The sequence below is a fragment of the Myotis nattereri genome (genome assembly GCF_964212035.1).
Source record: "Myotis nattereri genome assembly, chromosome: 3".
NCBI lineage: Eukaryota > Metazoa > Chordata > Mammalia > Chiroptera > Vespertilionidae > Myotis > Myotis nattereri.
Window position 1 is genome coordinate 44,238,208 of NC_138077.1, and position 12,728 is coordinate 44,250,935.

General features: G+C 40.3%; 1 protein-coding gene across 1 annotated transcript in view; it reads right to left on the reverse strand.

The window, feature by feature from the left end:
* ETV5 (ETS variant transcription factor 5) overlaps positions 1-12,728 on the reverse strand; it is a 57,450-nt gene that overhangs the window by 20,390 nt on the left and 24,332 nt on the right. Inside the window, exons 6-7 of the mRNA XM_081087245.1 lie at positions 8,419-8,548; positions 7,207-7,494 (exon numbers count right to left, since the gene is read on the reverse strand). Coding sequence (XP_080943371.1) covers positions 7,207-7,494; positions 8,419-8,548 — 418 coding nt within the window. The remainder of the gene's footprint in view (positions 1-7,206; positions 7,495-8,418; positions 8,549-12,728) is intronic.

Below are 12,728 nucleotides of genomic sequence, written 5' to 3' on the forward strand. Positions count from 1 at the left end.
AATGTAAGGAAAGATCTTAAGGAATTGGGAGAGAGTACTATCACTCACACAAAATAGAAGAGTCCACGAGTTGCCTACCCAGTATCCAGTTTGCTTTCTCAGAGAGAGAATGCTGATTTATATTCTGGGTGGCAATGTGCTACCCAACTTCACACGAATGTTTATTTTTCCTGCCATATACCAAGCCAGACACTGTTGCAAAACAAAACCCAAACACCGTCCCTAAAAGCAAAACCAGAGAATTCTGAAACAGCTCTCAGGGCTCTGCGAGGCCTGTCAGCTCTGCTTAGACTCAAGTTGGCCCATTTAAACGGCGATAAAACATTGAGTGATAAAATTTTAAAGGCTTAGATGCTTATCTGATTTCTCAAGATCAAATATGGAAGAAGGTGATGTAAACATGAGATGTCCCCAATATAAAATAGTGAAAGTATTAGTTTTATATGTACATCATTAATAAGTCTGATGACAAACAGAAAAGATTAGGGATAAAGAGGGCTTTTACATTTTCAAAACTTGCAATTTCTAAAATTGTGCTATCTACATCATTTTAGGAAGATTCCCTAAGTATAGTTTCCTTTATGAAATATAAGAGTGATTTTTAAGTAGTGAAATTGTCATAAAAGTTATAATTTAATAAGTACCTTCTCTGTGCCAATATGATTTTTCATTTAATCCACCCAATGATACGTGTGGTATCTACTATTCTCCATTTTCAGATGAAGAAACCAACACTTAGAGCAGTTAACTGCTTGCCTAAGGTCATACAGATTCAAAACCAGGTCTGTCTGTCCAACTCCAGAGCTACTGGCCTATACTGTTTCTACAATTGTTTCTATAATTGTTTTTAAATACTATCTTATGACATTTAAATAAAAATATAGTCCAGGCAACCTGAAAACTCTCATAGGTTTGGAAATTAAGAAATATATTTTTTAAAGAACTTCAAGACTAAAAGAAATAATAGCAAACAGTTAGAACTGAATTTTTAAAATACTACACATCAGAACTTGTGGGGACAGCTTAAGCAGTGTTTGGGCAGGGAGATAAAATAATTGATTGCCCCAACCAGGATATTTTGGGGAATTAAAGCGGATGTTATTAGCAATTACATCCAGACAAGACATGAACCATACACGACCTGGGAAAAACTAAATGTATGGTCACCGAGCCTTAGGAGGAGTTTTATTTGGTTATATGGTTATATTATAAAGAAAAAAAGCTACACATTAATGAGGTAATCATCCAACCAAAGAAGTTAGAAAAAGAAAAACAGAATAAATTGAAATAAAAACGAGATATTTTAGTGAAAGCAGAAGTCAGTGATATAGAAAACACCCAATGGAGAGGATGAGTAAAGCCAAAGTTGATTTGTTATAAAGACGAATGGAATTGTCTGCTAAGACTATGAAAGAAAAAAAAAACCTAGATAAATATCAAACATGAAAAAGCGATACCTATAGATGCTATAGAGGTTTTATTTAAAAAAACATTATAAACAACTTTATGGCAGTTAATTTAAAAATTCACAAAAAATGAAAAAATAATTTATTAAATTCACTCAGCTAAATAGAAATTCCAGAGCAAAACTATAAAAAGGTGAAGGTGCTGAATCAGTAACTGAACATCTTCCACAAAGATAATATCAGATCCACATGATTTTACTGACAAATTCTCCCAAGGTTTCATGGAAGAAAGAACGCCAATTTCACACAAACTATTCCAGAATATATAAAAAGGAGGATACCCACCACTCATTTGATGAGTATAACCTCAATGCTAAAACCAACAAGGACAATATAAGAAAAAGTGTACATTTATCTCAATCATAGTGATGCAAAAGTCCTAAGAAGATATTGGAAAATCAAGTCCAGCAACATACAAAAGATGATACAGAACAGATAAGTTAGGTTTATCACAAGAATACAAGGTTGGTTCCATATAAATCAATGTAACTCTCTACAGTGGGAAATTAAAAGAAAAATTTCCTTTGATCATCTCAACAGAGGGAGAAGTATTTGATAAGAGTCAATATCCATTCCATTAAAAACACAGTAAACTAGGGATAGTAGGAAATTTCCTTTAGCCTGATTAAAAGGTAACAAAAACCCTATAGTAAACATGGTGAATTACTGAAAACAAGCTCTCTTAAGATTCAGAACTAAAAACACCCACACTGTAACCATTAGAAGTAGATTACTGAGTCTGTTAAAGAAGGTTCCATTAAGCATCTATGAAACGCAGTTTCGGATCCCAGAGTGAGTTTGTGCTGCCATTTGTAACATGGTACTAACAGGAGTGCACGGCGAGAAGATGCATCAGACACACTCACTGCGTTCCAGTCCAGGCTAACAAATGTGACTCAGTCAAGTTCTTCTCTCTCTAAAAGCTACAAAGTATGACGGACAAAAACGAACAGCAATTTACTGGGGATGGGCTTTAAAAGAGAAAGTAGAAACAGGAGAAAAACTTGAATATGTTAACTCTCTTACTATCTACCATCTTTAGAGAATGAGTCGTATCCAGTAAATCACAATTCCAGGACACTCAAGCTCATCCTTTCGAGCTCTGAAGCTTGGGTCATAACCGCTGAGGGAGAGAACTTAGCAGGTAGGCCATTCATCCTTCAGAAGATGCCACAGGTGACTGATCCTTTCTAGGTGACCCTGGGGCACTGTATTCTGACTATCAGTATCAGCAGAATAGCCTGTTACAATTCTATGCCCTTGGGTCGCATCCAAGCAGAGGATTTTTCCAACAGCAGCAATATTTTTTTAAACTTTGTCTTTTCTTGAGTTTTTGTGTCTTGATGTCAAATGAGAGAATAGTGTGTTCTAAAATTCTTAGGTGATCAATTTTTTAGTTGAGCCTAAGTTGAATTGTGGAGTCTCAACTCTAGATGTAATGGGAAATGGTACAGTGAAAGGCAAGACCATATCTGGCCAGGCCTATGGGCATAACGTAAGGATATTTCTAAGTTCCAGCACCTTGCCATGTAAATGTGGTAAACAACACGATGAGAAGCCGTGTGAGACTGCAATGGATGAATGAAAAGCACTCTCCTCTCCTCTTCAAGAGCAGCTGTGGTCTTTAAGGATAAATGGAACAGGTCTGAACGTGCCAAATTACAAGGGTTTTTCCTCCTCGAGGGGAGGAAATAGTGAATATAAATCACCCTCCCAAACAAGTATTTATCTTCTAAAAATAAATTTTGAGTTGTGAAGAATTATATACTAAGATTGCATAAAACATTAAGATTATGTTTTAGTTGTTTAAAGTATCATCTTAGCAAACTACTATCACTTCATCAAGAGACATACTGAAGACAAGTAAGATACTGGGTTAAATGTGGTCTAAAAAAAGGGGTCTAAATCATGGTTTTTAAACCTCAACAGGCTTACTCTATTCAAAGAATGAGCAAAACAGAACAGATACGTATTATAACACGTCTGTAAATGATGAAGGAATTTAGTAGGATTTTATAGTTTAAGAGATGGCGTATGTTCTGATAGTTTAAGAGATAACGAGTTGGATAAAGTTCAAGGCTAGAACAAATTTCTCAAGGTCACTTACTCAGTTTTTAATAGACATTAGTGAATATTAGCAACCTGCCCCCCACACCCAAATCATAACCAAACCATATGGCGTAGCTGTAAGTTAACGCTTTGGTCTCTAAATGGAGGACCCTGCATTTGGCTACGTGACATTTAGGAAGTCCTTTAGTTGCTGAGGCCTGATTTTCTTATCTGTAAAATAGATTTTTTTACTCTTCCTTGTTTACAGAGCTGTTAAAGGGCTCCAATAAGACTGTATTTCCTTCTATCCCACAAAATACCATATCTTTTGGTTAAGGGGGTTCGTTTTTGAAGTAATATTCCCTCTAATTTAAATAAAGAGTTAACAGAGAACAAACTACAGTTACTAATAAGAGTAATCTGCCCCACTTTCGGGCATGCATAAAAGTTATTAAACATGTGGTTATTAAGCTTATCATACATGCCTGCAATTACTGTTACTGTTACAAAATCAGACCAGGGATTTCAGTTTGTCTCATTTTCCATGTGCTACCCGGTATCTATAAGCAAAATTGTTGTTTTTAAAATGCATTTTGCATCACACAGATATCACATGATCTCATTCGTCATAGATCAGGGCAATAAGAATAAGAAAAAAATTCAGAGTACTGAGTACTTGATGCTGAGAGAAAGGGGGGCATTGGAGTAGAGATGGGGATAAAAGAGAGGGCTGGATCGTGATGTCTCAAAATGTGACAATAATATATCCAGGCCTGGCTCCAGACCCACCAAGTCAATCTCTGGGTGCAGCAGGAATCTGCATTTCTAATAAGCCCCTGTGGGAACTCCTGTGTACCCTCAACTTTGAGACTACAGAGCTCTGGTGTATAATGCTTAAGTGCCCCAGTGTTTTTTATTTATCGATTCGGAACTTCACCCTTCACCCCATTTCTCTCAAGGATCTTTGTACCACCCAGGGGATGTGAGGTCTTTTTATTTTAGACTCATCATTCCTAATGGCAGAGGGGAAGGGGAAGTAAGTCCAAGATGAACAGATAAATTTCAGGGAGGAATCACCCCATAAAAGAAATGCTTACTTTCTGGTTCCTACCTCTTTTTTTTTTTGACACTTGAGGCCAGAAACTTTTAACTATCAGGGATCAAATTTCTTTCTTTTGGGAGGAGGCTGGGCAGCCTGGAGACTAAGGCCCCCTCTCTGCCAGGCCTGCCTGAGGACAAATAACCTCCAGCAGAATTAGGGCTTTTCTTTCCCTGGTTCAGTTAACCTTTGACACAATCTGGTAAGAAATAGAGATTGAGAGAGAAATGCGGTGATGTCATAGACACTGTATCATCACAGTGTAACACGTTGTTACTCACGTGTCTGTGTGTGATGCTGGTGTAAACAAACCTACTGCGCTGCAAATCATATTAAAGTACAGAGCATACAATTAGGTGCAGTGCATTTGATTTGATAACAATAAGTGACTATGCTGCTGGCTTATGTTTTACTATACTTTTGATCCTCATTTTAGAGTGCACAAAAATAGTATGCTGTGTTACGCCAGCAGCAGCTTCACACGTCTCGTGTTTACCCTGCTGCTTGATTACATCATTTCTCTTGTGCTTGATTTAATCTCGTGTTGTTTTATAAATTGAGTGGAGCCTAAGTGCACAGTGTTTACAGAGTCTACAGTAGTGCACAGTCTGTCCCAGGCCTTCACATTCACTCACCGCTCACTCATTGACTCACCCAGAGCAACTCCTAGTCCTCCAATCATGGTAGGTACCCAGACAGGCATGCCATTATTTATCTTATATACTAGTACATTATTTTTCTATCCCTTTCCTATGTTTAGATGTTTATATACACAAATACCCTTGTGCTACGATTGCGTACGGTACTCAGTAACATGCGGTACAGGTTTGTAGCCAGGTGCAGTAGGCTCTCCCACACAGCCTAGGTGTGTAGTAGCTACCATCTAGGTTTGTGTAAATGCACTCACTCTATGATGTTCGCACATGACAAAATCGCCTAACAATGAATTTCTCAGAAGGTATCTGTTGGTAAGCAGTGCACAACTGTATAAATAAAAGAGATTTTCTTTTATACATGGTATGACAAATACAAAGTTTACTAAGTATTTAAAATACTGAATATAGGCCCTACGCCATCCCTTCCCCTCAATTAATAATCTCTGCAGAGAATCAGGAGGATACTATGTAAAAACACACACAAAAAAACTATTGGAATAAAAATGGTATCCAGGCCCGAGTTCACAAACTGGCAGGCTTGCAGGGTAATTTTGCCCACAGAGAGGTTTTGTTTAGTCTGCAAAGTGTTGCTGTTGTTTTTAATTTGAATTAGTTGCCAACTTTAAAAAAGGCAACCCGGAATTTTTACATAAAAATCCAAATTTCCGAATTCTCCTGGAAGAGTGCAAGGCTGTTAACAAGGTAATAAATAACTGGCAAAGCTTAGTGGTGGCTGCTTCCTTTAGATGAGTTCTGTGTAAATGGAGGCCCACTACTGAGCCAGCCTCCAATCAGTGCTCACCCCTTGGGCCCCATGTATCACTGGTGTTTGTGGCATTTGGCCTCACCGGGGAATAAACACTACCAGCCAAATGAGGTAGTTCTTTATGGTGAGTTTCACAGCAAGGGGGTCAGGGGATTAGAACCAGATAAGAGGGCTAATGTTTTTCTGCATTTCATTTAGAAATAAAGTGACCTCTGAGTAAACACGGGGAGGCATATGGGTTGGGCCAGGCCTGGGGGAGGTGTACTCATTCATCCTCCCTACTCTCCTGTCTCCCGCCCTCACACCCACCCAGTGCAGAGCAAGACAGACAGAAAGGAAATACAAATGGCCACCATCTTGCAGCCCTTGGTAACATCACTGACAACTTGCCACCTACATTATCTCCTTATCCCAGAGAGACTTGAAATGAGAAACCAAGACCCCCAACATAAAGGAAGGCCACAAGCATCTAAAATTCTAGAACACGGCAGATAACAGGCTGGGAAGGCCGGGACCCAAGTTTCATGTTTTCAGGGCAGATTCCCTTCACACACATTGGTTTGCTTGATGAATACATGACTTTGGGCACGTTCTTCCTGGTGCCTTAGTTTCCTTATTTGAAATGTAGAACTACCTGGAGTGAAACCAGGAGGTTTCTATCTCAAAAGTAGATAATTATAAATAAAGTCTTTAGTTAATCTCCTACTGCTAAAATCTGTGAAAATCAGATGAGTAATAATACCTCCTACCAGCAAGCTTCCCCAATAGGTAAGTGTTAAATAAAGGATGTATGGGTAGCATAAATCAAGGTTCAATTCTAGTATCCAGTGAGCAGCCAGGAGAGCGGCCCTGAGTGAGGGTCAATGGATAATGTATCCTGGGAAAGTCACTCTTCCCTGGGCTCTGTAATGGGGGGACAGTACTAATTATCTCCCCATTCCTGCTTCAAAAGGACGTTGTAATGTTTATAAACCACTTGGAATACCTCAGGAACAGGGTGACATGTAAACAGGTCATATTCATGTTATTATTAGTCTTACCTCACAAGATGCCGCAGTGGAATGAGAACTTTACAGACACCTGGTAAATGTGACTACTGGCTCCCCCTCTCCCAGTGAGGAAAAGGGGAGGGGAATGCAGGCAGCAAAGGAAGCCCAGATCAGCACCCACCTCTGTTCTGATGGATACTGGTTTTCAGGCATCATCTTTGGCATCTGCAGGGGCTGATGTGGTGGCCGGGGGACCGCAAAGGTTTGCTGCTGTGGTCCAGGGTCTGGAAGCGAATGAGGGGTGGGGGCTGGGCCCACACCTTGTACTGGGCCTGCTGCAGCAGGGTGCACGGAGGTGGGCAGAGTTGCCTGAGGTGGGGGAAATAGGGAATTCTGATGGGTGGGTGACAGGGGGGTGGTAGGAGGGGTTAATGGCTTGAACCCAGAGGGAGGCTTCCTATCATAGGCACTGCAAACAGAAAAAGAGAAGGAACCAGTAAGCTGCAATGAAGCCATTAGCTTGGTCACCAGGTCCAGCAGAATGCTGCAGCCCTCGGTTGCCAGGAAATGACAGCATTAACATAGTTAAATTGCTGGCAGCCCTGAGGGAATATTTGTACCTCTGAGAAGTGACAAACACACTGCGTCACAGGGACTATTTAACACTTCTAGTGATTCTTCTCAAAGATAATTTTAGCCTCTGCTTCCAGTTTCCTTTCTCCCCCCTTCCAACCGTGTTCTCCATGTATGTGTGTGTCAGGTGGACAGATGGGGGCAGAATTTACGTGTCTGGAGAAGTTTCCCAGACCCTCTCCCAAGTATTCCAGAGTTCCCAGAAATTAGTCAGAATCTTTGTTGAAGACGAATTTCTGCTGTAACATCACTTGAATTAACAACTCTTCTCTTCCCCCCCTCTCAAGTAGATCTATGTTTATCTTCTAGAGCAAAGAATGATTTAAAATTAAAGCTTCATTCCTGAGCCTGGATATTCTTAAGTAAAGGGCATAAGCATCAAGGCCTTTTCATATATTCTGATTTGAAGATTACTTCTTTGGTGCTTAAAGTTCACATTAACATATGATAGACACGAAGGAGTATACATTCCCTCCCTCGAAGTCACAGATCAAATATCTCAGTATTCAAGGATTTTTCCCTTGGCGGGGGGGAGGGGGATTCAGTACCCCAAGCACTGAGTCCTCCCACCACCCCAGTCAGTTGAACAGTTTTGCATTTCATGTTCAGCACAAAGAAAGGCCCATTTGAGCTGGCCTGCACCTAGAGGATTACTCTGCAGGTAAAGATGGGGTGTGCTATCCTGAGTGTCTGCTGAATAATATTTGAAACAGTCAGCTTGAAGGCTACTTTCTGGCCAGCCTTCTCTGGCTCCACTTACCAATAGTTGTAGAGGCACTTTTCTCCATAGTTAGCACCGAGAGCCTGCTCATGGCTGCAGGATGACAGCTCGGAGGAGGGGCTGTGCAGCTCCCGTTTGATCTTGGTTGGAGGTGGGGCATGAAGCACCACTGAAATGAGAAGAGGGAGGACAGCCAATTAACAGGGAGCACAGTGCTTCCTTCTGCAAACCCTGAAATGAGCTGATTGTTCTTGGAACTCATGTCAAGTCACATGCCAGAGAAAGCCAAGTGCTTAAATATAGTCTTCCATCTAAAACCCTTGAAAAGTTCTTTTAAAGGGTCATCATATGACCCTTTAAAAAATTATTATTTTTTTAATCCTCTGATATTTAGAGAGAGAGAGAGAGAGAGAGAGAGAGAGAGAGAGAGAGAGAGAGAAACATCGATCGGTTGCCTCCAGACTGGGGATCGAACCCACAACCTACGTGTGTGCCCTGATGGGGAACCTGCAAACAGCTGAGCCACCCAGCCAGGGCCAAGTGTCTTTTCCAAATTTCTTTGGTGTTGGGTCTGCTTCCCAGAGGCTCTGAAACACTTAAACATTCTGCAGGTGATGCTCCCCCTTCCTCCCCAGAGCAGGTGTGATAGAAAACCAAGAATTGCAGGCATGAAGAATTTTGTATCCAAAAAGGACAAAACAGCCAAAAACATATTGGTAGACATTACACATTAACTCATCAAAGCCTTGAAATTCCTCTGGCAAATACATTTCATATTTGGAGGCATATTTATAAATTAAATACATGACTTTTTAAAAGTCCCTCCACAAGCAACTCTAAATATCAGGTCTGAATAGGAGACAATTCAACTTTAGGGACATTTCAAACATTTTTAAAAGCAAAGGAGTACAACAAAGGACCAGACCACAACCTAGGAAAGGCTAACTGTGTACAGGAAATGTCCTGGAAACCTTTGCGCTTATGTGTGTTTTTTTCCCAGTGACCCCCCAGGAAGGGCAGGTTTTTATAACTCATCCTTTCATGGATGGTGCCAATTACTTTTCCTCAATGAACGAAATGGTGCACAGAGCTGTTGCTTTCCATTTGGAAGTCAACCGCATATTCCATGTGTGATTTTGAGAAGCCAAAGCAACAATTTTTCAAGTCAAGGTGACTTACATAGAGTAGCCAAACCAAACTGAACTAAATCAAACCAGGTTTGCCTTTTCGGTCTGATCTAGGCACTACTCATTTTAGAGGGAGCATTTTACCCAAAGTAGGACACACTTTAAAGATGCTGCACTATGAGGGCTGTTTTCTTCTTGTTAGAGTCAGAATTGCTACTCTGTCCAGCTATCCTGGAGGGTGGGGGAAGCGCGAATGAGTTAAGCATTTGTGTTAGCCACTTTCCAGTGTATCAAAGGTCTCATTAAATAGCTAACCACAGTCAGTGCCCTGGTAACCCACGAAAATTTTGTTTGACTTAGTGTTTACTCCTAAAATATTTTCAGGAGATTGGCAAATTCTTTGTGATTAAAGGAGGTAGACTTATAGCTCAACAATCATCCGTTTTCTGACTGATAAAACTGAACAATCTTCAGGCCAACTGGTTTTTCAGTGCCTTTTCCAACCATGAATTCTGGTCTCAGAAGTGAACAAATGAGACAGGTAAGTCTATCACTGATGACAAGTTTATAAAGCAAAGTCCTGCCAGTGACTGACAGGAGAGGACAGGTTTTCCTAATTTCTTCCCTACATAATGCCAACTGCTATTCCTGAGTGCATGAAATAAGTTCAGAACTGGCAGATTATATTAAGAAGCCATTAGAGTCTCTCCCATGATTTTTTGATGGTGACATCATGGCAGCCAACTCTCAATTGTTATCCAATGTTTTCAGACATTCAGACACAGAAAATGGCTAGGCTTGTTATTGTTAGCATCTTGTTAGTAAACGAGAAGGGAGCGTCAGACAACTGGACACAGAAACCATTTCTCCAAGGCAGCACTGCCCCTCTGTCATGGCCTCTTCTCCTATTCATCTTCTGCCATAAAAGTGTTGGCAAAACAATGAGGAAAGGTGATGATATCCCAATGTAAACAAAGGTTCTGGGCCTACTTTTCTTACTTTATCTAAAGAAAATAATCCCTGTTTACCTAAGTTTACAATCCCTGTTTTACCTAAGTTTAGAAAGTACATGATTATGGTACTATTCAATTTTCTCATTTCAGGTTTTAGAAATGTCTTGACATTTTCATGATATTATTATAAATATTATCAGTTCTGATGACAAGACTAACACCAGAGGGTAAACCAAAGCTGCCTGAAAAGAAAAAAAATTTATAATGGCTTCAGGAACAGTGTATATCTACTTTGCAAGAGAATATGAACTGCCAGACAATTCCAAGTCTTGATTTCTTTAAATCTACACAGTACTAGTGTGGACCACACCATTTTGGCTCTAAATTATAAACCTTCTATGACCCCCAAATTGTCTTATACCTGGGATCCTATATTCTCTACACAAAGGAGTAATTCAAGTAATATCTGGTGAGTGCTATGGTCTGAATGCTTGTGTCCCTCTCAAATTCATATGTTGAAATCCTAATGTCCAATGTGATGGTATTAAAAGGTGAGGGAACATTGGGAGATAATTGGGTAATGAGGGCAGAGCCATGTGAGGATGCCAACTTTCTAGACCAGCCCTGGGCAAACTACGGCCCGTGGGCCGGATCCGGCCCGTTTGAAATGAATAAAACTAAAAAAAAAAAAAAAAAAAGACCGTACCCTTTTATGTAATGATGTTTACTTTGAATTTATATTAGTTCACACAAACACTCCATCCATGCTTTTGTTCCGGCCCTCCGGTCCAGTTTAAGAACCCATTGTGGCCCTCGAGTCAAAAAGTTTGCCCACCCCTGTTCTAGACTCTGAAGAGAGCCCTCACCCAACCATGCGGGCACCCTGATCTCAGACTTCCAGCCTCTAAAACTGTGAGAAGTAAACTTGTTTTTTCATAAGCTACCCAGTCTATGGTATTTTCTTATAGCAGCCTGAATGGACTAAGACAATGAGTGACTGAATGGATTAAATTTCCAATTAATTCTTAACCACATCTAGCCTACAAAGCTAGACACAATGATAGTCATGAATATTTCTTCCCCAGGAATCTACCATTTAAAGGAGAAAGAAGAGAGTGGAACACAGCAGGAATGAGAATTGGAAGTTTCACAGACCACTGATAGGAAAGCCATTAGGGGCCCTGCAAGCAGTAAGAAAGAAGGCTCAGCTCTCCAAAGGAACTGAGCCAGAGGATGTATAAAGGATTCTGATTATGGCACGCGTTAGTCAGAGATAGTGATGTATATTTAAAGCAGGAAAGAAGAAGCCCAAGGAATGCTCCTTGCCTTTAGTCTGTTCCTTCCTTTGGTAAATGAGCTTTGTGATGCTGCCTTGAGAAATAAAGAAAATGGCATAGCACCTTGCAGATGGTGCTATGATATTGTGTAGTTATACACTGTGCTTTCAAAAATAGAGCCTTTACCTTCACACAGGCGACATACTGAACGATGGCGAGACCTAGGGCTATAAAGCATGGCAACAAATTGAAATTGAGAAAGGATCATGAACTCTAAAATATTTCCGAAGTTTGAATTCATAAGTTTGAAAATAAATGCCAAAAAAGTTGACTAGGTGAGTTGGTAAGCATTTTCTACCATTAGAAATTTTTCTCAGAGTTATTGAAGATGGGCCCATAAAGCCAATGGTGCTCTGACAACTCCTGGTGAATATGAACCACATTCCTTGTTGTAAAGATGTCAACCATTCATTTGCTGAGCATCTTCTATGGGCCAGGCATCCTGGAGGCGCTGGGATATGATGATAAGCAAAACAGACACGTTTCTTCATGACATGTACAATTCAGTGAGGAATCTGACTTTTAGCATCTTCTCATAGATATCATTAGGGTTAGACAAGAGCCTCACAGTCCACTTAATCTAGTCCCTTACATATATAGATAAGGACCCTGGGCCCAAAGAAGCTAAAGGAATTGCTCAAGGTCTTGGAGCTGCTGCCATTAGAAGGGAGAGGAGGAAATCATTCCCCACTGTCATTTCGGTAATCTACCACAGGGACAGAAATGGAAGCTATTTCACTCACTCAATTTGTACATTAAAAATAGAGGACATAAAGCTTTTTTTCAACTAAAACAAAAAAAACACATTACACTTAGTACAAGGGAAACATGCATAAGAACTAATACCTCTGGAAAAGAACAGGGCAGAGAGAGAGAGGCAGCCAGACGGGCCCTTTAGCATCTACTTTGTGCCAAGTTACTCTTACATACAT